The sequence below is a fragment of the Cervus elaphus genome, chromosome X, assembly GCF_910594005.1.
Source record: "Cervus elaphus chromosome X, mCerEla1.1, whole genome shotgun sequence".
In the NCBI taxonomy this organism is placed as follows: domain Eukaryota; kingdom Metazoa; phylum Chordata; class Mammalia; order Artiodactyla; family Cervidae; genus Cervus; species Cervus elaphus.
The window spans coordinates 98,102,779-98,129,684 of NC_057848.1; the positions used below are offsets into that span (position 1 = coordinate 98,102,779).

At 37.3% G+C, this 26,906-nt stretch overlaps 1 protein-coding gene across 2 annotated transcripts in view; it reads left to right on the forward strand.

Moving 5' to 3' along the window:
• The window catches only part of CHM (CHM Rab escort protein), a 240,676-nt gene that overhangs the window by 76,020 nt on the left and 137,750 nt on the right, over positions 1 to 26,906 (forward strand). For both annotated transcript variants that reach the window (XM_043895520.1, XM_043895521.1), the window contains exons 3-4: positions 5,008 to 5,080; positions 10,673 to 10,797. In XM_043895520.1, the coding sequence (XP_043751455.1) occupies positions 5,008 to 5,080; positions 10,673 to 10,797 (198 nt within the window). The remainder of the gene's footprint in view (positions 1 to 5,007; positions 5,081 to 10,672; positions 10,798 to 26,906) is intronic.

Genomic DNA, 26,906 nt, shown 5'->3' on the forward strand with positions numbered 1-26,906 from the left:
TGCACTCAGTTTTCTTTATAGTCCAACTCTCACATCCATACATGACCACTGGAAAAACCATAGCCTTGACTAGACGGACCTTTGTTGGCAAAGTAGTGTCTCTGTTTTTTAATATGCTGTCTAGGTTGGTCATAACTTTCCTTCCAAGGAGTAAGCGTCTTTTAATTTCATGGCTTCAATCATCATCTGCAGTGATTTTGGAGCCCCCCCCCAAAAAAAGTCAGCCACTGTTTCCACTGCTTCCCCATCTATTTGTCATGAAGTGATGGGACCAGATGCCATGATCTTAGTTTTCTGAATGTTGAGCTTTAAGCCAACTTTTTCACTCTCCTCTTTCACTTTCATCAAGAGGCTTTTTAGTTCCTCTTCACTTTGTGCCATAAGGGTGGTGTCACCTGCATATCTGAGGTTATTGATGTTTCTCCTGGCAATCTTGATTCCAGCTTGTGCTTCCTCCAGCCCAGCATTTCTCATGATGTACTCTGCATATAAGTTAAATAAATAGGGTGACAATATACAGCCTTGACTTACTCCTTTTCCTATTTGGAACCAGACTGTTGGTCCATGGTTCTAACTGTTGCTTCCTGACCTGCATATAGGTTTCTCAAGAGGCAGGTCAGGTCGTATGGTATTCCCATCTCTTTAAGTCTGATGCTATAAAGAACAATATTGCACATGAACTTGGAGTATCAGGTCCATGAATCAAGGTAAGTTGGAAGTGGTCAAACCAGAGATGGCAAGAGTGAACATCGACATTTTAGGAATCTGAACTAAAATGGACGGGAATGAACAAATTTAGTCCAGATGACTATTATGTCTACTACTGTGGGCAAGAATCCCTTAGAAGAAATGGAGTATCCCTCATAGTCAACAAAGGAGTCCAAATGCAGTATTTGGGTGCAGTCTCAAAAATGACAGAATGATCTTGGTTTGTTTCCAAGGCAAACTGTTCAACATCACAGTAATCCAAGTCTATGTCCCAACCACTAATTCCAAAGATACTGAAATTGAACAGTTCAATGAAGACCTATAAGACCTTCTTGAACTAACACAGAAAAAAAGATGTTCCTTTCATTATAGGGGATTGGAATGCAAAAGTAGGTTAAGAGATAACTGTAGTAAAGAGCAGGTTTGGCCTTGGCATATAAGATGAAGCAGGGCAAAGGCTAACAGTTTTGCCAAGAGAACACATTGATCATAGCAAACACCTTCTTCCAACAACACAAGAGATGACTCTGCACGTGAACATCACCAGATGGTCAGTAATGAAATCAGATTGATTATATTCTTTGCAGCTGAAGATAAACTCAGCTGAAGATAAACAAGACCTGGAGTTGACTTTGGCTCAGATCTTGAGCTCATTATTGCAAAGTTCAGGCTTAAATTACAGAAAGTAGGGAAAACCACTGGACCATTCAGGTATGCATGTGTACTCATTTGCTTTAGTCATGTCTAACTCTGTGCAACCCTGTGGACTCTAGCCCACCATGCCCCTCTATCCATGGGATTCTCCAGGCAAGAATACTGGATTGGGTTGCCATCCCCTCCTCCAGCGGATCTTCCCAACCCAGTTATCAAATACCCGTCTCCTACATTGCAGGCAGATTCTTTACAGTTGAGTCACTGAGGAAGCCCACACCATTCAGGTATGACCTAAATCAAATCCCTTATGATTATACAGTGGACATGATGAATAGATTGAAGGGATTAGATCTGGTAGACAGAGTGCCTAAAGTACTATGGGCCAAAGTTCACAATATTGTATAGGAGGCTGTGACCAAAACCTTCCCAAAGAAAAAGAAATGCAAGAAGGCAAAATGGTTGTCTGAGGAGGCCCTACAAATAGCTGAGAAGAGAAGTGAAAAGTAAAGGAGAAAGGGAAATATATACCCAACTGGATGCAGAGATCCAGAGACTAGCAAGGAGAGACAAGAAAGCCTTAAGTGAACAATGCAAAGAAATAGAGGGAAACAATAGAATGGGAAAGACTAGAGATATATCCAAGAAAATTAGAGATACTAAGGGAACATTTGATGCAAAGATGGACACAATAAAGGACAGAAATTGCAAGTACCTAACAGAAGCAGAGTAGATTAAGAAGAGGTGGCAAGAATACACGAAGGAGCTATACAAAAGTGGTCTTAATGACTGGGATAACCATAATGGTGTGGTCACTCACTTAGAGCCAGACATGCTGGAGTGAGAAGTCAAGTAGACCTTTGGATTACTATGAACAAAGCTAGTAGAAGTGATGGAATTCCAGCTGAGCTACTTCAAAAGATGAAAGATGATGCTGTTAAAGCACTGCACTCAATATTATAGCAAATTTGGAAAACTCAGTGGTCACAGGACTGGAAAAGGTCAGTTTTCATTCCAATCCCAAAGAAAGGCAATGCCAAAAAATGTTCAAACTACCATATAATTCCACTCATTTCACATACCAGCAAGATAATGCTTAAAATCCTTCAAGCTAGGCTTCAGCAATACGTGAACTGAGAACTTCCATATGTGCAGGGTGGATTAAGAAAAAGCAGAGAAACCAAGATCAAATTGCCAATATCCATCGGATCATAGAAAAAGCAGGGGAATTCCTGAAAAACGTCTACTTCTGCTTCATTGACTACACTAAAACCTCTGACTGCAATGTCACAACAACCTATGGAAAATTCTTAAAGAGATGGGAATATCTGCAGCCATGAAATTAAAAGATATTTGCTCCTTGGAAGAAAAGCTATGACCAACCTAGACAGCATATTAAAAAGCAGAGACATTACTTTGCCTACAGGTTCTGTTAGTCAGAGCTCTGGTTTTTTCAGTATCAGGTATGGATGTGAGAGTTGGACCATAAAGAAAGCTGAGCGCCGAAGAATTGGTGCATTTGAATTGTGGTGTTAGAGAAGACTCTTGACAGTCCTTTGGATTGCAAGGAGATCCAACCAGTCCATCCTAAATGAAATCAGCCATAAATATAATTGGAAGGACTGATGCTGAAGCTGAAGCTCCAATACTTTGGCCACCTGATACAGAGAGCCAACTCACTGGAAATGACCCCTATGCTTGAAAAGATTGAAGGCAGGAGGAAAAGGAGGTGACAGAGGGTGAGATGGTTAGATGGCACTACCGACTCAGTGGGCATGAGTTTGAGCAAACTCTGGGAGATAGTGAAGCATAGGGAAGCCTGGTGTGCTGTAGTCCATGGGGTCACAAAGAGTTGGGCACGACTTAGCAACTGAAGAATAACAATGAAAAGAAATCTAAATATCTCAGCAAAATATATAAAGATAGTAGGGCTTTTTTATCACTGCTTCAGGGTTTTTTTTTGTTTGTTTGTTTGTTTTAATACTTAGGGCATTTTATAATTTTGTTGAGTATTATATTGATGTTTAGATGATAGGAAGGGATGACAGAAGTGTATTATTATCAGGCAAGGGAGAAGAGAGTATAAAGTTGCTTTGGAAAATCTAACATCCTTCTCTTGCCCTCCTTCTCTTCTATACTGGCTATTGCCCACCTTTTTCTTCTCCTGTTGTCTCTGATCCAAGGTATCACTGCTTCTAGGCTTTCTTGATTCCAACTTCTAGAATTGAGAGTATAGCTGAAATTCTATCTAAATTTTGAAGCTTTCTCAGGATATGGACAGTGTATGAATTTGCATTATCCCCAAGAGAACTATCAGATTATAAGTAGTGATCTGTTATTAATAGGCCTACTTTCACAGTTGTTTTTTTTTAATCATTCTCTCTGTTAGAGCAAGCATTGATTTTTGGTAAAAAATTTGAGGGTAAAACTGATTGTTCTTAAGACCAATCAAGAGTTGATTGAAGAGAAACCTATACCGGTATTTTGAGAGGCTATTCAGTAGTATTATGGATGAATAATTTTAGATATCCTATTAGAGGTTTTAGTTTTTGTTTTAAAAAGGCCTTTTATAAATTCTTATTTCCTTAGAGCAAGATCCGGAGAAGCAAAAATGAAAACAAAACCAACAATGTCTCAGAACCAGAGTGAATATTATAGGTGGATTTTAGTGTACTTGGGGGCTCATCATACAAAGAATCAATGTAACATGATGAATTTTGTAAGGATATGGAAGCCCAGTATATAGTGCTGAGAGTTCTGGTTGCCAGAAGTCTGCTACTGTGTGTGTGTGTGTGTGTGTGTATGTGTGTGTGTGTGTGTTAGTCACTTAGTCGTGTCTGACTCTCTGCGACCCCATAGACTGTAGTCTGCCAGGGATTCTCCAGGCAAGAATACTGGAATGGATTGCCATTTCCTTCTCTAGAGGAAGTCTGTTACTATCAGAAGTTAAGTAGGAGTCCAGTGTCTACAGGGTTTATCAGATCCTAGAAGATCTCTGGGTTTTATAAAATGGAGTGATTTTCACAGTGCTGTGGAGTGAAGAATAGTTCAGTTATCAGTAGAAATATTGTTCTTCTTATACTTATTACAGAAGTCTTGTGAATAACTGTGTCTCAGGATTTACTTTTATTTTTGGCCCTGAAGGCTTAGAATGGCACAGGGCCTTCCACTAGAGTAGCCAGTAATATGTGTATGTATAAATAAATTTATTTATGTATTTATGCATGTGAGATGAGTTCTCTGGTGGTGCTGGCAGTGGATATTTACTGCTTGTGGAAAACTTAGCAGTTTTTTCCAGTGGCCTTCTTTGAGATCTACCAAGATTTTCTTCCCAGCCATTTTTATTAACTCAGAAGTAAAATTTGTTCATTATCACCTGCTCAGAGACACTTGATCAGTGCAGAAAGTTCCAAGGAAGCCAAAGAGATTTTTTAACTCCTTATATAATGAAAAGTTACCTTTGAGGCCTGAAAGTCCCACTTCCATTTATTTTGTTCTGTTACCTCCTCTGATTCTCCACATTGCAATTATGTGTGCTTTTGAACTCTGAGGTAGCAATGTTAAAAATGAAACGGGATGAAGATCTGTGATTAGATTTTTTTATACCCTTTCATTTACTCTTTTTTTTTTTTTTTTTTATTGTTACAGAAGAAGCTACTATGGAGGAAACTGGGCCAGTTTTAGCTTTTCAGGTCTGTTGTCCTGGCTAAAGGAACACCAGGTAAAATTCTTATCTTACTTTTTTTTTTAGTTAATTTATTTTTTAATTGAAGGATAATTGATTTACAGAATTTTGTTGTTTTCTGTCAAACCTCAACATGAATTAGTCATAGGTATACATATATCCTCTCCCTTTTGAACCTTCCTCCCATCTCCCTCTCCATCCCACAGAACCACAAAAGCCCAACAGGTAGAGATTTATAACAACAATAAAAAGTGTGACTGAATAAACACATATACATATACACACATAAGCATAATCAAAACAGTCCAACAAAAATAAAGTATAATAGATTGACATGGCGAACAAAGGAAACCAAAAATTATATCTTCCAGTTAAGAACAAAACTAACTAAAGCACAAATTGGAAAACAAAATTAAAGCAAGGTGCCAAGTGGGGAATAAAGCAATGTAAACATAACTAACAAATATGTTGAGAGGAAAGGAACAAAAGAAAGAATAGATATGCAAAGTTAAATAGAGGAAGATAAAGATTTATATACATTAAAGATTAACTGCAAGGGGAAAAGAACAGTAGGAAAAGTAAACAAAGGAATAAATGTAGAAAAAATAATAATAGGTTTTAAGAAATTAAAAATTAAAACTTAAAAAGGAGAGAAAAAAAAGGAAGACGAAAGAAAAAAACAAGGAAAATTCCACAGAACTGCAAAAGCCCAACATAGAGGCAGAGGTGTAAGATAACAATAAAAGTGTGACTGAGAAATAAAAAAGCTCAGAAACTTACTTAGATTTCATAGTGCCAGTAAAACCAACTACAACAGAGGGGGGAAAAAAGAAACCAAAAATAAAAAAGTAAAACATAAAAATCAGTAAGATTCTACAGAACAAGTCAAAACATAAGAATAATAAGTTTTTTATTGAGTCACTGCTGTCAGAGTCCTTTCCCTCTCTGGAAAAAGTCCACCTCACCTCCCTAGGATGCCCTCCAACACTGTGCTGACCTCTGAACCTGTTGTGGGGGCAGTTCAGATTCTAATCTGGTCCTACTTCTATGTGTTCTTGCCGCCAGTGTCCATAGTATCAGAACTAGTGTGTTTTCTTTTGTGGAAGCTCTCAATGTCCTTTTATATATTCCTGGACACAGAGTCTGCCTAGTTGATCATGTAGAGTTAATCTGCAGCTTGTACAGCCGGTGGGAAGGTTTTGCCTCTTCTACCTTAGCCACACTGCCCCTGGGTTTCAACTGGTTTTACTTCCACCTCTGCATGTGTGTCGTCCACTGGGGTTTGCTCCCGAGGCTGCCTTGGAGGACTTGGGTCTGCCCCAGTGAGGACCAGGTGTGGAGGTGGTGCAACTGCTTGGGTCACAGATACTGGCAGCACTAGGTACTCAGGGGAGTTGGCAGCTAGGGCAGCAGGAAATATAGTGCTCTAGAAGGGTGTGGCAACCAGTATTGCCCAATACGCCCCAGTATTCTTGCCTGGAGAACCCCCTCTCTGACAGAGAAGCCTGGCAGGCCACAGTCCACAGGATCGCAAAGAGTTAGACGTGACCAAAGTGACCCTGTGTGCATAGACGCAAGAGTTTTTTTTTTTTTTTTTTTGCCTGTGACAACTCTGCCCCAGTGCGAGTTATGTGTGAAAGTGGCACAGCTGATTGGCTTGTGGAGACCCTGGCAGTACCAAGTATTCAGGGACACGGACTGCCTCCACCACAGGAGTTATGGCCCTATCAGAGTCTTTTTCCGAGCCTCTTGTAGCTGGCAATCAGAAGGCCTCTTTGGCCAGTCTTTCTCCATATCTCTGACCGTTAAGGCACTTACAGGGCTCCCTTTCCTGGGGTCCTTCTCTGTTGATTGGTGTGTCAAGCACATAGAGGGGGCCCCCCTGGCTGGGGTCCTACTTTCTAGATCAGCCTGTCAGGCACTTAAAGGAGCACCCTGGGTGGGGTCCTACTCTGTAGTTCAGTGTGTTAGGCATTTGATGGGTCAGCCTCTGTATTGTTCAGCTGCTGGATCCTGGCATGGAGAGAGAGAGGCTTTGGTGATGGCTCCACCCCCTACGTGTGACTCAGCAATATTGCCTTGCTTCCATGGCTGCCTGGCTTTCCTCCACAAGCATTTCCCATCACAATCTCCTCCCTTACATCCCCTCAATCTGTTTTTCCACAGTCAACAGCAGCGCTAGACCTGGGGTTGCTCCACAATTCCTAAACTACAGCTCCCAGTGGCTGCACCTTCTAGGTGATCTGCATCCCTGTCTGGGGTATGTATGGCTGTGGCAGGGACTGTCTGATTCTCATTCCATTTAGGCTGCCACAGATCAGTTGTTTCACTCTCAGCCTTAAATGTTTCTCCTCTGACTCAGACAATTGCCCCAATGTGGGAATCGGACCCCTGCTTCAGTTCCCCCACCCACAGAGGGGAGGTTCAGTCCTACTAACACTCCTGTTTTTTCCCCTAGTTCCTTTCTCCTGCTGAGTTTTGCGTGGTTCTATATATTCTTTTCTGCTGGTCAGGTACTCCTGTCTACTCTCAGCTGGTGTTCTGAATGCACTTCCGTGTCTGAAGGTGTATTCATGAAGTATCCATGGAGAGAGATGTACTGCATGTCCACCTACTCCTCCGCCATCTTGTTCTCCCTTATCTTCTTTTTTAATTTACTAGATTGTATTTTCTGTCATATAATTACTCCATGTTGAAGAAGACATGAAGGTTCATCTGTATTATAGGGTTGATAATTTTTATTTACTTATTTAACAAAAATTCTGTAGTCACCTTTTTAGCTAATATTATCCCAATGCTACTAAAATATAGTAGCATCCCTTTTTAAGCATAAATAAATATGTTGACTGAAGAATAAATCATATATGTTTGATACCATGTTCTAATTACTCTGTATACCCAAATATCAGGCAAGTTTTTTTTCTCCAAAATATTCTTTCAAAAAAATATTTCTATCCTTAGAAAATCTCACATATTACTAGTTCTTTCAGTTAGTATGTTTTGGGAGAAAAACTAAATATTTTGGGGAGATACATTAATTTGAAATGATCTGTCATTGTTGGTTTTGCTTATATAGAAGTCACCTGACAGAATCATTAAAAACAAAAAACAACAAGAAATTTCATATATATTTAGTAATTCCCCACCCCCCAGAATAGAATTTCACCACTCCAATGTTAGACATTATTCTAAAGTAATTTTTATAATATCATTTACAGCATACATTTTACATGCAGAGTTGGTTATGTCTTGGAGTTTACCAATTTTTATGAGACATTAAAAACTGTCTTAATTTTCTATAAATGGTACATGTAGCTTGACATGGAATTCCTTCTGAGAGCATCATACATAGACTAAGAAACTGCTGTATCTCAAAAGGGTTTAGACTTTTGGGGAAGAAGGATGGTAGATTCTAGAACATTGTATTCAGTTACTTTCCATGTACCAAGTACCAAACTAAACATTTTAGTTTCCTTGATTGATTTAATAAGTGACTCAAAAAGTACCTGTAGTGATGATAAAGAAATTGACATTGAAGATGTACTGAAGGTTCAGTTTGAATGCAATTCAGTATGCAATTAGACTGTGGAAAAACAAGCAATATTTGTGAAGTGACATTTCATGTAATAATTCAGCTATGTATAAATCAAGAAAGTAAATGATATAAATAGATTCATTTAGCTATTTTTTATCAATATGCCTCAAATATTTTATGTTGATCAGGAACCATTTTTTGAATGTAATCCTTGGCAAGTGTGTGCGAGGGTCACCTTATATTGAAGCATATTCAGTCCTTCTATGAGAAAATTTAGCCTAGATTCTCAGAACAACAGCAACCTAAATATAAATATCTTAAATGTCTGAATGGAAAATTTTGGGTGAGTGAAGGGATTTTTTAAAAAATAAATTTTGAAAAAAAAAAAAAATAAATAAATAAAAATAAATAAATAAATAAAAAATAAATTTTGGTAATGGATTAGATTTATTAAAACAAGGTATTTTTGTAGACATTTATTTTAATGCTTCTTTTACTACTCCAGCATCTTGACTTTGTTATCTTATCCTTTTTCCCTTCACATACTTCTTTTTTTCAGGTTGGTAACCCTGTTCATAGCTCCTATACTTCACCCCCTGTCTATTTGTGTTGGGATGTTTAATGATTATCTAATAATTACACTTGATAATAAGAACTTTCTGTTGCTACTTTTTGTTGGTTTAAAATGTTAAATTCAAGACAGTGGAGCCTTTTAAAAATAATTATTGCCTACTTTGTGATCTGTAAGTTTTGAAATTTTCTGAGGTGAATTTACTTAAAACAAAGACTATTATAGTTATATCTCACTACTAGTTTATTGAGTATATATAATACATTAAATATTGTTTTTTCTCTGAGAGATGTGTATCAAGTAGAATAAAATTTTGAACAGATTAAAAATTGACCCTTGAGATTTGGAAAAGTATGTCTTGACAGCTTCAGAAATCCCCTGTATTTGAATATTGTATCATGTGATTTTCTCCATAGAATATAATTGGAAATTATGGAAAAATTTAAAAGGCCACTTTCAATCCTTAGTAAGAATTTGAAAGTGTGTTAGCTTCTCAGTTGTGTCCAACTCTTTGTGACCCCATGGACTGTAGTCTGCCAGGCTCCTCTGTCCATGGGATTTCCCAGGCAAGAATACTGGAGAGGGTTGCCATTTCCTTCTCCAGAAGATCTTCCCAACCCAAGTATTGAACCCAGGTCTTCCGCACTGCAGTCGATTCTTTACCATCTGAGCCACCAGGGAAGCCCTAGTAAGAGTTTATATACTTTATTATGTGTTCTTATTTTTAGTGTATTTCTAAATATAAAATTTTAGGTTCATTATTATAAAGTCTTTAGTTGTGCTGGGCTGAGTACTTTTCAAAAATACTTTTACGTATAATCAAGAATTGACACAGCTACTGACTAACCTTTAAAAATCTGAAATTAAGTAGAATGAAGTAATTTGGGGCCTGCTGTTTTGACAACAAAATTTTAAAGCTTTTTTAGTAACAAGTAATATGTGCACCAGTCTTCACAGTTAGTACTAGTGATAAAGAACCTGCCTTTCTATGCAGGAGACATAAAAGACATGAGTTTGATCCCTGAGTTGGGAAGATCCCCTGGAGGAGGGCATGGCAACCCACTCTAGTATTCTTGCCTGGAGAATTCCATGGACAGAGTAGCCTGGAGGGCTATGGTTCTTAGTGTCACAAATAATCAGACACAACTGAAGTGACTTAGCCCGCACAGTGTGCATCAGATATGGTTAAGTCTTAGCAGATGAAGGGTTTGTTGTCCTAGTTCTTAAGCAGTGTCACAACAGCCACATCCAAATGGCTGCATCAAAACGTCACATATCCTGATAGAAATTGGTAAACCAGAATTAGCTTTTGATAGGATAGATTTTTATACATTATTTTCCTTCCCTTCCTTTAAAGTTGCACACTATGCTGGAGTTGCTTCAATGACTCTGAAGTGATATCCTTTGAGTTTTGATGGATTGGAGGGAAAAGCATGAATTTAGACAGATATAAATTTTCTCAGAAAAGTAGAAGTTCAGATTACCCATTTTAATTAGAATTTCTTCTCTGTATTTTGTTTAGGAAAACAGTGATGTTGTGAATGAATGTCCAGCATGGCAAGAGAAGATCCTTGAAAATGAAGAAGCTATTGCTCTTAGCAGGACAGACAAAACCATTCAACATGTGGAAGTGTTTTGTTATGCAAGGTATGATAAGTATTTATTTACAATAAACAACATTAATGACTTCATATTCACATCTTTTCAGAAGAAGCCAACAGTAAGAATTTACATGGCATTGGTTGCTACAAGTCTCCTTGATATGCTGACTTGCCTTCTAAAACATATAACTTTCAGTTTTGTTAGGTTTGTTCATTTGTATTTTTTTTTTTTTAGATTTCACATGTAAGTGGTATATAGTATTTATCTTTCTCTGTCTGACTTAATTCATTTAGCATAATATCCTCTAGGTTCATCAGTATCATTGTAACTAAACTTCAAAAACAAGCAAACTCATAGAAAAGAGAAAAAGAAATCGTATTTGTGGTTACCAGTGACATTGTAGTAAGGGGTGGCAGCAGGATACAGGGAGGATTGCATGAAGACAATCAAAAGGTACAAACTTTCAGTTACAACTACTAGAGACATAATTTGCAACATGGTTAGTATAATAAACACTGCTTTGTATTATATATGAAAGTTGTTGAGAGAGTAAATCCCAAGAATTCTCAACACAAGAACAATTTTTTTTTCTATTTATTTTTAATTTTGTATCTGTATGAGATGATGAATGTTCACTAAACTTATTGTGATAGTCACTTCATGATGTATGTAGTACATTAATCATGCTGTGCACCTTAAACTTACACAGTGATGTATGTCAGTTATATTGCAGTAAAACTGGAAGAAAACACTAAAATGTAACTTTAAGTTTTCTTTGTTAAGATAATCTTACATTAATAATTTGTAATTTACCAAGCTCTTTAAATACATTTTCTTGTTTGATCCTTACAACAGTCCTATGCTAGTATAGAGCAAATAGTTAGATTTTTTAGAGTCCTCAGTGAAGCTCAAAGGGTTTAATTTGCTGAAGGTCATCTGGCTTGATAAATGTCAGATCCATATCTAAGCTAGTTAGTGGTGGCGTGCATACGTACTCAGTCGTGTCTGACTGTTTTGTGAGCCCACAGACTCTAGCCCAATGAGGCTCCTTTGTCCCTGAGATTTCCCAGGCAATAGTACTGGAGTGGGTTGCCATTTCCTTCTCTAGGGCATCTTCCCGACTCAGGGATTGAACCCACGTCTCCTGCATTGGCAGGTAGATTCTTTACCACTGAGCCACCAGGGAAGCCCTAAGTAGCAGTGGAGTTTTAGATTAAAACCCAGGGTTTTTTAATCCTAGTTCGATGTTCTTCTAACTCTTCTTAGATAATATTCAGTATAGCAAAATGCAAAATTATAATTTTGAATTAAAAAAATCAAATTCAGTGGTGGTGACATTTTGGGGCATATTTTTGTAAATCATGAGAGAATGGGGGAAGTAATGCTCTCAGTGTCTCATTCTAAGTGAAAGAATTCATTGTTTTAAAATAATTAGAATTTTTTTTTCAGATTACATGGTTAATGGGCTGAAAGTTAACCATCACGTAGTTCAGTGCAATTTTTGAAGTAGTAACAATTTTTAAAGTAGTTAGAAAGTCAAGGGATTTACAACATCAATGTCAAGCTCTATAATAGCAATTAAAACTTAAAATCCAAGATACTAGAGATTTTTTAGGATGTGTACTGTCATTATACATAGCCTTGTTGTGGCACAGTGGTAAGTATGACCTGAGCCCTTGAAAAGTTGGGGTACTTGTCATTGATTTCTTAACGTATATTCATATCTGTCAGGTAACTAGCATTTTCTGCCATTAATACACAGTTAATTTTCTATGATTTTATGTAAAAGGACAGTCTTTGAAATGTCAGGTACAGATTATAATTTGCATATGCTAAATGGCATTCAGTAAGAAAAGTATAACTCTGATACTCTTCAGAGCCAGTGTAGACTGATTTAGAACAAAAGATGATCTCAGCTATAAAGTCATATGCTTTAGCAAAAGCAGGAATAAATATTTGGTAATTTTATTGTGTGTCTATGAATACTACTTGACTAGAATATAGTGACCATCATACTCAGGCCCTTTGAGAGGTACTTTTGCTGTTTCAAGGTCTCTGATTTCTCTACTCTTCATGACAATTAGTGTTTATGATTTCTAATGACTGATATGATACATTTTGAATGTAGAGGAAATCATCTTGTTTTTGATTCCTGGTCTCTTCAGTTTCACTTTTGGAACTTCCCAAAGTGATTAGTTTGTGAAAAAGTAGTTGTAGTTTCAGACAGTGAATTTTAAATCATTGTAACTAGTATTAAACACATATCTTTATTTGGAGAAGGAAATGGCAACCCACTCCAGTATTCTCGCCTGGAGAATCCTGTGGACAGAGGAGCCTAGAGGGCTGCTGTCCATAGGGTTGCACAGAGTTGGACACGACTGAAGTGATTTAGCATGCATGCATGCACTGGAGAAGGCAATGGCAACCCACTCCAGTATTCTTGCCTGAAGTAATCCCAGGGACAAGGGAGCCTGGTGGGCTGCCGTCTGTGAGGTCACACAGAGTTAGACACGACTGAAGTGACTTAGCAGCAGTAGCAGCACATATCTTTATTAATCAAAATAGGAACAATTACCTTTCAACACATTTTTACCAACGAGAAATAAGTTTGTTTATTCCTATAGCATAAAAATCTATGCTTCAGGATTTGACAAACTCTTGGAAAGCATTTTCTACCTTCTGCTGGTTTTGGAAGCGTTTTCCCTGCAAAAAGTTGTCAAGATGTTTGAAGAAGTGGTAGTTGGTTGGCGAGAGGTCAGGTGAATATGGCAGATGAGGCAAAATTTTGTGGCCCAATTCATTCAACTTGTGAAGCATTGGTTGTGCGATGCCATGATCTTAGTATTTTGAATGTTGAGTTTTAAGCCAACTTTTTCACTCTCCTCTTTCACCTTCATCAAGAGGCTCTTTAGTTCCTTTTCACTATCTGCCATAACGGTGATATTATCTGCATATTTGAGGTGGTTGATATATCTCCTAACAGTCTTGATTCCAGCTTGTGATTCATCAAGTCTGGCATTTTGCATGATGTACTCTGCATAGAAGTTAAATAAACCAGTGACAATACACAGCCTTGTAGAACTCCTTTCCCAATTTTGAATCAGTCATTTTTTTCAAGTCCGGTTCTAACTGTTGCTTCTTGACCTGCATACAGGTTTCTCAAGAAACAGGTAAGGTGGTCTGGTATTTTCCATAGTTTGTTGTGATCCATATAGTCAAAGGCTTTAGCATAGTCAATGAAGCAGAAGTAGTTGTTTTTCTGTAATTTTTTTGCTTTTTCTATAATCCTACATATATTGGCAATTTGAGAAGCTGTACCATTTTACATTCCCCCTAGGCATGTGTGAGTGACTGTTTTTCCATATCTTCACCATCATCTGGTGGTATAACTTCTTCAGTGTAGCCAATGTTTATAGGTGTGTAGTAGTGATATCTCATTGCAGTTTTATTTTGCATTTCCCTGGTGCTTGATTTTCAGTATCTTTTCATGTGCTTGTTTGCCATCCATATATATATTTTTTGGTGAGATATCTGCTCTATCTTCTGCTCATTTTTTAATTGGGTGGATTTTTTTTTTCCTGTGGAAATTTAAGAGTTCTTTAGTTTGCAGATATTTCCCCCTAGTCTTTAGCTTGTCTTTCATCCTTTTTACACATGGTATTTTGTAGAACAAATGTTTTAACTCTTTTGACTCTTGGCTTAGGTATAGAGCCAGGAGATTTTTTTCTGTTTAAAAAAAAAGTTTCATAGATTTATGTTTTATATGTTAAGTACACGATCCACTTTAAATTTTTGTTTATGGTGTGAGGTTTAGATCCATGTTTGTTTTCCTTTATTGATATCCAGTTCCTTCAGTACTATTTGTTGAAAAGGCTATTTCTCCTTCATTGAGTTACTTTTGCAACTTTGTCAAAAATCAGTTGGCTATACTTGGATGGGTCTCTTTCTGGATTCTGTTTTCTTTTCCATTGATTTCTGTCTTTGCCCATACCAGTATCACACTGTCTTGATTACTGCAGCTGTAAGTTGGACTTAATATCTGTTAGAATGATTTCCCCAACCTTGTTTTTTTTTTATCAAGATTATTTTAGCTGTTCTGCAGTTTATGCCTTTCCATATAAATGTTTTAATAAGCTTAACCATGTCTAGAAAATGTTGCTGGATTTGATAGGAATTGCATTAAAGTTACTGATCAACTTGGGGTGAATTGACATCTTTTTATTTTGTGTTTCCCAATCTGTTGACAAGTTATGCCTCTCCATTAAGGGAGGTCATCTTGATTTCTCTCTATAGGATTGTGTAATTTTCAACATACCAGTCCTGTACATCTTTTTTTAATTGTGTACCTAAGTACACAGTTGTGTAGCATGTGTGGAGCAAGTACTATTGTAAGTAGTATTGCCTTTTTCATTTTGGTTTTCACATGTTCCTTATTAGTTTCTAGAAATATAGTTGGTTTTTATGCATTCATCTTGTATCCTTAAATCTTAATTAACTTGCTTATTCTAGGAATTTTTGTGTAGATTCCTTGGGATTTTTGCATAGACAGCTATGTTTTCTGCAAAGAGGAAGTTTTATGTCTTCCTTTCCATTGACTTTTTTTTAAGAGTCTGTTTTCTGTTTAGAGTCATGTGTTTTCTGTCCATAGCCATATACCACAAGTTAATTGTAATTTTCTACTTATCCTTAGGCTCACTTAATGAGCATTTTTTTTTCATAAAGGAAGTTATTATCACTTCTGAGTATCTTGTAATTATATGCAAATGCTGGGCAATCATTTAATTTGTTATTAATTATCTTGATCTTGTACACTACTCTCTCAGCATATGCAAGTCAAACTCACAGTCTGACCAAATGTCAAAATATTGAAAATCTTATACTTAAATGGTCACTGACACCAAGAGATTATTGTATTTAGCTACATGAAGCATAGAGAGAAGTCAAACCTCAATCCCTGGTATATTTCCTATGTAGAATATTGTTTTTACTATTTTGGTAAATTTCCAAAATACCATGTAAAGATAGCTTTGTAATGATATGAATGCAGAAGTGTTATTACTTCTGTTCCCATTTTAGACCAGATGAGTAGGCTTATGGAGTTGACGTTTATTAGGATAAAATCTGTGATTTGATTCTCATATATGTTGCTTGATATTTCATCAAGGAAGAACAGTGACTGTCTCTTGGCTACAAACAGTATTATAGCTATAACCAGTAGCCTTTTGATTTTTAATCTTTGATTACAGGGAGGATAGGGCAAGGAAGCAAGTAGATCAGTGCAAAATCATCACCACTTTTTGGAAAATACCTCAAAGTATTGATACATGGCAAGTCAGTAACACCATATTCTTTTTTATTTTTTTCTTTCATTTATTTATATTAGTTGGAGGCTAATTACTTTACAATATTGTAGTGTTTTTTGCCATACATTGATATGAATCAACCATGGATTTACATGTGTTCCCCATCCTGAACCCACCTCCTACCTCCCTCCCCATCCCATCCTTCTGGGTCATCCTGGTGTCCCAGCCCTGAGCACTTGTCTCATGCATCAAACCTGGACTGCCGATCTGTTTCACAACTGATAATATGCATGTTTCAATGCTATTCTCTCAGATCATCCCACCCTCGCCATCTCCCACAGAGTCCAAAAGTCTGTTCTATACATCTGTGACTCTTTTACTGTCCTGCATATAGGGTTACCTTTACCATCTTTCTAAATTCCATATATATGTGTTAGTATACTCTATTGGTATTTTCTTTCTGGCTTACTTCACTCTATAAAATGGGCTCCAGTTTCATCCACCTCATTAGAACTGATTCAAATGTATTCTTTTTAATGGCTGAGTAATATTCCACTGTGTATATGTACCACAGCTTTCTTATCCATTCATCTGCTGATGGGCATCTAGGTTGCTTCCATGTCCTGGCTATTGTAAACAGTGCTGCGATGAACACTGGGGTACACATGTCCCTTTCATTTCTGGTTTCCTCAGTGTGTATGCCCAGAAGTGGTATTGCTGGGTCATATGGCAGTTCTGTTTCCAGTTTTTTAAGAAATCTCCATACTGTTCTCCATAGTGGCTGTACTAGTTTGCATTCCCACCAACAGTGTAAGAGGGTTCCCTTTTCTCCACACCCTCTCCAGCATTTATTGCTTGTAGACTTTTGGATAGCAGCCATCCTGACTGGAGTGTAATGGTACCTCATTGTGGTTTTGATTTCCATTTCTCTAATAATGAGTGTTGTTGAGCATGTTTTCATGTCTTTGTTAGCCATCTGTATGTCTTCTTTGGAGAAATGTCTGTTTAGTTCTTTGGCCCATTTTTTGATTGGGTCATTTATTTTTCTGGAATTGAGCTTCAGGAGTTGCTTGTATATTTTTGAGATTAATCCTTTGTCTGTTGCTTCATTTGCTATTATTTTCTCCCAATCTGAGGGCTGTCTTTTCACCTTGCTTATAGTTTCCTTTGTAGTGCAAAAGCTTTTAAGTTTCATTAGGTACCATTTGTTTATTTTTGCTTTTATTTCCAATATTCTGGGAGGTGGGTCATAGAGGATCTTGCTGTGACTTATGTCGGAGAGTGTTTTGCCTATATTCTCCTCTAGGAGTTTTATAGTTTCTGGTCTTACATTTAGATCTTTAATCCATTTTGAGTTTATTTTTGTGTATGGTGTTAGAAAGTGTTCTAGTTTCATTCTTTTACAAGTGGTTGACGAGTTTTCCCAGAACCACTTGTTTAAGAGTTTGTCTTTTCTCCATTGTATATTCTTGCCTCCTTTGTCGAAGATAAGGTGTCCATAGGTACATGGATTAATCTCTGGGCTTTCTATTTTGTTCCATGGATCTATAGTTCTTTCTCTGTGCCAGTACCATACTGTCTTGATGACTGTGGCTTTGTAGTATAGTCTGAAGTCAGGCAGGTGGATTCCTCCAGTTCCATTCTTCTTTCTCAAGATTACTTTGGCTATTTGAGGTTTTTTGTATTTCCATACAAATTGTGAAATTATTTGTTCTAGTTCTGTGAAAAATACTGTTGGTAGCCTGATAGGCATTGCCTTGAATCTATAGATTGCTTTGGGTAGTATAGTCATTTTCACAATATTGATTCTTCCAATCCATGAACATGGTATATTTCTCCATCTATTTGTGTCCTCTTTGATTTCTTTCATCAGTGTTTTATAGTTTTCTATGTATAGGTCTTTGGTTTCATTAGGTAGATATATTCCTAAGTATTTTATTCTTTTCGTTGCAATGGTGACTGGTATTGTTTCCTTAATTTCTCTTTCTGTTTTCTCATTTTTAGTTTATAGGAATGAAAGGGATTTCTGTGTGTTGATTTTATAGCCTGCAAATTTACTATATTCATTGATTAGCTCTAGTAATTTTGTTAGAGTCTTTAGGGTTTTCTATGTAGAGGATCATGTCATCTGCAAACAGCGAGAGTTTCACTTCTTCTTTTCCTATCTGGATTCCTTTTATTCTTTTTCTGCTCTTATTGCTGTGGTTATAACTTCCCAAACTATGTTGAATAGTAGTGGTGAGAGTGGGCACCCTTGTCTTTTCCTTGATTTCAGGGGAAATGCTTTCAATTTTTCACCATTGAGGATAATGTTTGCTGTGGGCTTGTCATATATAGCTTTTAGTATGTTGAGGTATGTTCCTTCTATTCCTGCTTTCTGGGGAGTTTTTTTTATCATAAATGGATGTTGAATTTTGTCACAGGCTTTTCCTGCATCTATTGAGATAATCATATGGTTTTTATCTTTCGATTTGCTAATGTGGTGTATTACATTGATTGATTTGTGGATATTAAAGAATCCTTTCATTCCTGGGATAAAGCCCACTTGGTCATGATGTATGATCTTTTAAATACGTTGTTGGATTCTGTTTGCTAGAATTTTGTTAAGGATTTTTACATCTATGTTCATCAGTGATATTGGCCTGTAGTTTTCTTTTTTTGTGGCATCTTTGTCTGGTTTTGGTATTAGAGTGATGGCTGCCTCATAGAATGAGTTTGGAAGTTTACCTTCCTCTGCAATTTTCTGGAAGAGTTTGAGTAAGATAGGTGTTAGCTCTTCTCTAAATTTTTGGTAGAATTCAGCTGTGAAGCCATCTGGTACTGGGCTTTTGTTTGCTGGAAGATTTCTCATTAGAGTTTCGATTTCCGTGCTTGTGATTATCTGTTAAGATTTTCTGTTTCTTCCTGGTTTAGTTTTGGAAAGTTATACTTTTCTAAGAATTTGTCTATTTCTTCCAAGTTGTCCATTTTTTTAGCATATAGCTGCTGGGAGTAGTCTATTATGATCCTTTGTATTTCTCTGTTTTCTGTTGTGACCTCTCCATTTTCATTTCTAATTTTGTTGATTTGATCCTTCTCTCTTTGTTTCTTGATGAGTCTGGCTAACAGTTTGTCTATTTTATTTACCTTTTAAGGAACCAGCTTTTGGTTTTATTGATTTTTGCTATGTTCTTTTTTGTTTCTTTTGTATTTATTTCTGCCCTAATTTTTAAGCTTTCTTTCCTTCTCCTAACCCTGGGGTTCTTCATTTCTTCCTTCTCTAGTTGCTTTAGGTGTAGAGTTAGGTTATTTATTTGACTTTTTTCTTCTTTCTTGATGTAAGCCTGTATTGCTATGAACCTTCCCCTTAGTACTGCTGTTAAAGTTTCCCATAGGTTTTGGGTTGTTGTGTTTTCATTTTCATTCATTTCTATTCATATCTTGATTTGTTTTTTAATTTCTTCTATGATTTGTTGGTTATTCAGAAGTGTGTTATTTAGCCTGCATATATTGGAATTTTTAATACTTTTTTTTCCTGTAATTGAGATCTAATGTTACTGCACTGCGGTCAGAAAAGATGACTGGAATGATTTCTTGTTTTTTTGACAAGGGTAGACTTATGGCCCAGGATGTCATCTATTCTGGAGAAGGTTCCATGTGCATTTGAGAAAAAGGTGAAATTGATTGTTTTGGGGTGAAATGTCCTGTAGATATCATTTATATCATTTATGTCTAGCTGGTCCATTCTGTCATTTTAAGTTTGTGTTTCCTTGTTAATTTTCTATGTAGTTGATCTATTCATGGGTGTGAGTGGGATATTAAAGTCTCCCACTATTGTTGTGTTATTGTTAATTTCCCCTTTCATACTTCTTAGCATTTGCCTTACATATTGTGGTGCTCCTATGTTGGGTGCATATGTATTTATAATTGTTATATCTTCTTGGATTGATCCTTTGATCATTATGTAGTGTCCTTCTTTGTCTCTTTTCACAGCCTTTATTTGAAAGTCTATTTTATCTGATATGAGTATTGCGACTCCTGCTTTATTTTGTTCTCCGTTTGCGTGAAATATTTTTTCCAGCCCTTCACTTTTAGTCTGTATGTGTCTCTTGCTTTGAGGTGGGTCTCTTGTAGACAGCATATATAGGGGTCTTGTTTTTGTATCCATTCAGCCAATCTTTGTCTTTTGGTTGGGGCATTCAACCCATTTACATTTAAGATAATTATTGATAGGTGTGGTCCCGTTTCCATTTACTTTGTTGTTTTGGGTTCACGTTTATACAACCTTTCTGTGTTTCCTGTCTAGAGAAGATCCTTTAGAATTTGTTGAAGAGCTGGTTTGGTGGTGCTGAATTCTCTCAGCTTTTGCTTGTCTGTAAAGCTTTTGAATTCTCCTTCATATCTGAATGAGATCCTTGCTGGGTACAGTAATCTGGGCTCTAGGTTATTCTCTTTCATTACTTTAAGTATGTCCTGCCATTCCCTTCTGGCCGGAAGAGTTTCTATTGAAAGATCAGCTGTTATCTCTATGGGAATCCCTTTTTTGTGTTATTTGCTGTTTTTCCCTTGCTGCTTTTATTATTTGTTCTTTGTGTTTGACCTTTGTTAATTTGATTAATATGTGTCTTGGGGTGTTTCGCCTTGGGTTCATCCTGTTTGGGACTCTCTGGTTTTCTTGGACTTGTGTGACTATTTCCTTCAACATTTTAGGGAAGTTTTTAACTGTTATCTCCTCGAGTATTTTCTCATGGCCTATTTTTTTGTCTTCTTCTTCTGGGACTCCTGTGATTTGAATATTGGGGCAATTCACATTGTCCCAGAGGTCCTGAGGTTGTCCTCACTTCTTTTGATTCTTTTTTCTTTTTTCCTCTCTGCTTCATTTATTTCCACCATACTATCTTGTACCTCACTTATCCTATCTTCTGCCTCAGTTATTCTCCTGTTGGTTCCCTCCATAGTGTTTTTGATCTCATTTATTGCATTATTCATTATTAATTGATTCTTTTTTTATTTTTTCCAGGTCCTTGTTAAACATTTCTTGCATCTTCTCAATCCTTTTCTCAAGGTTATTTATCTCTAACTCCAGTTTGTTTTCAAGATTTTGGATCATTTTTATTATCATTATTCTAAATTCTTTTTTAGGTAACTTCCCTATCTCCTCCTCTTTTGTTTGGCTTGGTGGGCATTTTTCATGTTCCTTTTCCTGCTGAGTATTTCTCTGCCTTTTCATCTTGTTTAGATTGCTATGTTTGGAGTGGCCTTTCTGTATTCTGGTAATTTGTGATTCCTCATTATTGTGGAGGTTCCTCCCAGTGGGTGGGGTTTGACAATTGGCTTGTCAAGTTTTCCTCCTTAGGGAACTTGCACCAGTGTTCTGGTGGCTGGATCTGGATTTCTTCTCTCTGGAGTGCAATGGAGTGTCCAGTAGTGAGTTTTGATATGTCTATGGGTTTGGTATGACTTTTGGCAGTCTGCATATTGACGCTCAGGGCTGTGTTACTATGTTATTGGAGAATTTGCATGTTATGTCTTGCTCTGGTGACTCTTGGGTGGTGGTTTATTTCAGTATAGGTATGGAGGCTTTTGGATGATCCCTTATTAATTAATGATCCCTGGAGTCAGGAGTTCTCTGGTGTTCTCAGGTTTTGGGCTTAAGCCTCCTGCCTCTAGTTTTCAGTCTTATTCTTCCAGTAGCCTCAAGACTTCTCCATGCATACAGCACTGATAATAAAACTTCTAGGTTAATGGTTAAAAGATTCTCCACTGTGAGGGACACCCAGAGAGGTTCACAGATGAAGAAGAGGAGAGGGAGGAAAGAGATAGAGGTGAGCAGGAGGAGAAAAAAGGGGGAATCATGAGGAGAGAAACAGATGTAGGCAGTACTCTGTTCCCTAAGTGTTCTCCGCAGCCCAGAACACCCATGGAGATTCACAGAATTGGATTGAGAAGAGAAGGGGGAGGGAGGAAATAGAGATGATCTGGCGGAGAAAAAGGAGAGTCAAAAGGGGGAGACTGTCATCAATCCAGTAAGCACACTCCTGAGTAAAAATGGTTACTGAAGATTGGATTCTTAAATGTACAAAATTGATATCAAATACTAAAAAAAAAAAAAAGATTAAAAATCTAGTGAAAAGGTTAGACTCTTAAAATACATTATTAAAAAAACCAAAACACAAAAAGTATGAGCAATATATATGAAGTTTGCTTTAAAAATAGGGTCTTTCTTTTTTTTGCAAGGTAATAGTGGGTTATAAAAATGAAAATTAAAGGAGTAATAGAGAACTTAAGAAAGAAGAAGAAAAAATTTTTAATTAAAAAAAATAATAATATTAAAAATATATCTAGGAATTTCTCTGGAGCTGTTGTCGGCAGTGTGGGTTCAGTTCAGTTTCAGATAGTTCCTTGTTCCAGCTTATACTTCTCAATATCTATAGGCCCCTTCCAGTGTAGTTGGTATTAACTACAGGAATTTTAATCTGTTGCACCTGTCATTTCTAAAGCAGTTCCCTTTGCTTATTTGGCTTCTATTTGCTGATCTCTTCAGTGTCTAATTTCCGCCCTGACATAAGGGGTCGGAGGTGGTCTCTTGTTTAGGTTCACTTGTATTCAGTTGTGCTGTGTGGAGGGAGTAACACTGCAAACAAATATCACTGGTGTGTGTGGGGAGTACTCACAGTGTTTCAGCGATACTGGGTTTGCCCCTGTTCACGGTGTGTGTGCTTTCCCTGTCTACACTGCTCAGGCTTCAGGTTGCTCTACAGGGAGCGGGCCCTGAGTTGCGTGCACTTCTCAGGTCTAAGCCACTCAGGTTCAGGTTCTTGGGTACTCCACAAAGGTGCAGACTCGGTTGGGCCTGCGTTTTGTGCCTTACCTGATCCGAGCAGTTCAGGCAACCAGGTGCTTGACGAGCGCACTCTCTTCAGGTGCAGTGTGACTTATCCCCTCCCCAGTCCCAGCCTCAGTTTCCCTGTGCACCCGGCCTGGTGTGCCTTGTGTCTCTTCTGGGGAGCTGATCTCTGGCTGCGACCCTCCCGGTGGATGTCAACCATCCAGAATTTCAGGAAGTCTTTGCTTAGAAACTGGAAGCCTGTTTGCAGTGGTAGGGGATGCCCTCTCTGGGGCCGAGTTTGCCCCTTTCAGGCTCTAGTTGGCGCCTGCCTCCCCCCTGCCTCTGGCGGGGCATGGGCCCATCTGCAGCCAGCTAGCTCTTCTCTGGTAAAGCTCAGTCCTTTGTTCTGTGAACGGGCTGGCAGTGCCTTGGGTTAGGGCTTTTTGCAGGTTAATTCTCTCTCTCTCTCTCTTGCTATCCCACAGTTTAGGTTGCCCTAAGCAATGCCGCCCGCTCCTCTCCGTTCAGCCCCCACTTGCTGGTGGCGGATGCGAGCATCTGGGGTACTTTTCTGCTGGGAGTTGTCTTTAGGCATGTGATCTGTGGGTTTTATTTATTTATTTTTCCTCCCAGTTAGGTTGCCCTCTGGGATTCAAAAACTTCCCCCAGACCCTCTGGTGAGAGGGTTTCCTGGTGTTTGGAAACTTCCTGTAGTAAGACTCCCTTCCCAGGACGAATCTCCACCCCTAGCTCTTTTGTCTCTTTATCTTTTATATTTTGTCCTATCTCCTTTCGAAGACAATGGGCTGCATTTCTGGGTGCCTGATGTCCTCTGCCAGCATTCAGAAGTTGTTTTGTGGAGTTTGCTCAGCATTCAAATATTCTTTCAATGAATTTGTGGTGGAGAAAGTGGTCTCCCCGTCCTATTCCTCCGCCATCTTAGCTCCTCAGTAACACCATATTCTAATGTAAACATACTGGATAGCACATTGTTTGTCATTGCTGACTTTACTTATTTTCATAAGTAATTCTTAAGTATTCAGTCTAAGAGTTTTAGTGATCTTTTGACTATGAAAGTTAGTACTTTTTCGTTATTGCATAGTTGGGCTTCCCTGGTGGCTCAGCAGTAAAGAATCTGCCTGCCAATTCAGGAGACGCAGGTTTGATCCCTGGGTTAGGAAGATCGTCTGAAGTAGGAAATGGCAACGCACTCCAGTATTCTTGCCAGGAGAATCTCATAGACAGAGGAGCCTGGCAGACTACGGTCCATAGAGTCACCAAAGAGTTGGACATGACTTAGTGACTAAACAGCAATAATAACAACATAGTTAGGCTGAATATTAAAATAAAATAGCTTAAGTTCAATTCTCAGAAATTCTATAAAGAACTACCCAGATTGTTTTGCTTTATGAGTGCTTTTTTACCTTGGATGCTGCTAGTAATAAATTAGATAATCTGTAATTTGGGCTAGAAATTCTTTTGCTATTCATAGATTAATTTTTTTTGAAACAAATAATGTGATTATTACAATTGACTTATTGAAGGGAAGAGTAAAAGGACTATAGCATTTATTGGATATTATCTTTCTGACAACTGCTATAACTCAGTTCCTTACATTTTTTATTTCATTCAGTTTCACTTAATCTGTGCTACATCAGGGAGAGTCAGAGATACGACAGGCAGGATTTGAACCCACATCTATATAACTCAAAAGTTTGTGCTGTTTCCATTATATCAAAGTATATATCAGGCATCAGATAAATATATGTATGTGCATCAAGGGAACCATTAAACCAAGTGCATAAAGTATTTTCTTTGTGAAGACTAGCACGTAAAGAAGTACATTTACTTATTTAACTTGCTAGAATATTATTTAGTAGTGTAAAGTAGTTATATCTATAATGGGGAATTAAAGTGCCTAACTTCCAGTGTATAGAAGATGAGGGATAAATCCAATATCCTTTAGTTGTTGTGACTGTTGTTAGTACCCCACAGGATATTTTTGTAGTTTATGTGAGAGAATAAAAACAACTACTATTTCTGGTTTTAAACATTCAACAGACTATGAAAAAGCACAATACATTAATTCACACTTAATTCACAAAAACCCAGAGTTCTTAGGTGAAAGATATTGTTGTTCAGTCTCTCAGGTGTGTCCAACTCTTAGTGACCCCATGAATGCCAGGCTTCCCTGTCCTTCATCATATCCTGGAGTTTGCTCAGGGTGAAAGATGGTTGCTTATTAATTGCATAATGTCATATAGTTTCTTTAGTGAGAAGAGATTTTATGTTTCTAAAATATTCGGAAGAACTTGTGCTTTTTCTGCCCTGTTTCATTTTTGCATAATCCTGAACATCGTTTCCCCTTTTCTGATATGATAATATTAAAGCAGGATGAAAACTTGCTTGTTAGACTTATAAACGAACCAACTCTTTCATGGATTGATACTAAAATAAAGACATTGTGATGGTCATCGAAAATTCTACTTATTTTATTTTAGATTTAGAATTTTATAAATGTAGCATGAGCCTCTTTGACAAAAATATAATAATACCAGTAAGAAGAAAGAAATACAAAATTTTAAAAACTGAAAATCACTTGTAAGTTTTATTATTTACAGGAATCTATGGTTTACCACTGTGTAATAGCAAGTTTGTTTTAGACTACAAGTGACACAGTGTCCAATTAAAAGTGGTTTAAATGAGTAGATATATGGGTAGTTGGGACGGTAGGCTGGTAGGTGGGTTGGTTGATTGTTACATAATTTGCTAATTGAGAATCTTAATCACATCCATCTTGGGGTAGCTGCCCTGAACTTTTCTTAGCTTTCCGTCCAGAGTTACAAAATGATTGCCTTGATTCTGAACAGGTTTTCACACAACAGAAACCTCTAAATGTGAAACAAGGGGTGGGGGGAGTTTTTTTTCCTAACGTGTGTGTGTGTGTGTGTTGTTTTTTTTTTCTGTTATAATGTTATACTGGGGAGTCTTTACCAAAGCCCCAGGTTCACCCTTATCTCATTGGCTTAAACTGGATAACCTGCTCACTTTTAAATCAGTCACTAACAAAGGACAGTAAAATTACCAAAGTTGGTTTTAATCAGCCATGATCCATCCCCTAGTTCTGGGTGCCTAATATTGGATCAAAATTGCAACTCTTATGGTGCTGAGGAATAGGATATGGTTGTTAAAAAGACAGCCAACAGTATCTGCTCTACATCACCTTATATTTTTTCCTTGGAGAAATATGACAAGAGATTGACATTTCAGCTATATTCTACTGTGCTGTTAACATGTTAAGTTTTTTACAAATAAGGGAATAAATCTATCAGTATGTTGTATTGCATCAATTTAAAATTGATTACAGTGGGTTTTTTATATTCCTGGTTTTTGGAACAGCAACTTTTGAACAGTCTGATTTTTTGTAAATCTTATTCATAATCATTAAACATTTATTTGCAGAAATTAACAGATGGGTAACTGTGTAGCATATACTGTGCAAATCAAAAGTAAATGGCTTGGGATTTCCCTGACAGTCCAGTGGTTAAGACTCCATGCTTCCAGTGCAAAAGGCAGAAGTTGGATCCCTATCAGGGAACTGAGATTCCACATGCCATGTGATGTGGCCAAAAAATTAAAACAAGAAGAAAATGAATGACCTTACAATAAAGTGCATATATCAAAATAAAAAATATAATTTCTGTAACAAGCTGTACTGCAAGGAGGAAAGGTCCAAATAACTGAAAAATAAATAATGAACACCTGTGCTGAATACATTAACCAGTTGGTTGACAATTTTTCATTTGACTTATCTGAAAGTGTGACTGTTACCAAGGCATTAATAAGGCATATTCAGTTTGAGGCATTCCCTTGTTGCTACCATTAATTGGTAAAAACACTAGATGATATCAGAATTTATACCCCTAAGTCTCTCCTAAATTCAGATTGTTCCTAATGCGTTCATCTAAGCACTTATTCAGAGTTTAAATTAGGTAAAATTATCTCAAAAATATTGTTATACTTTATTGTAAATGTCCCTTGAA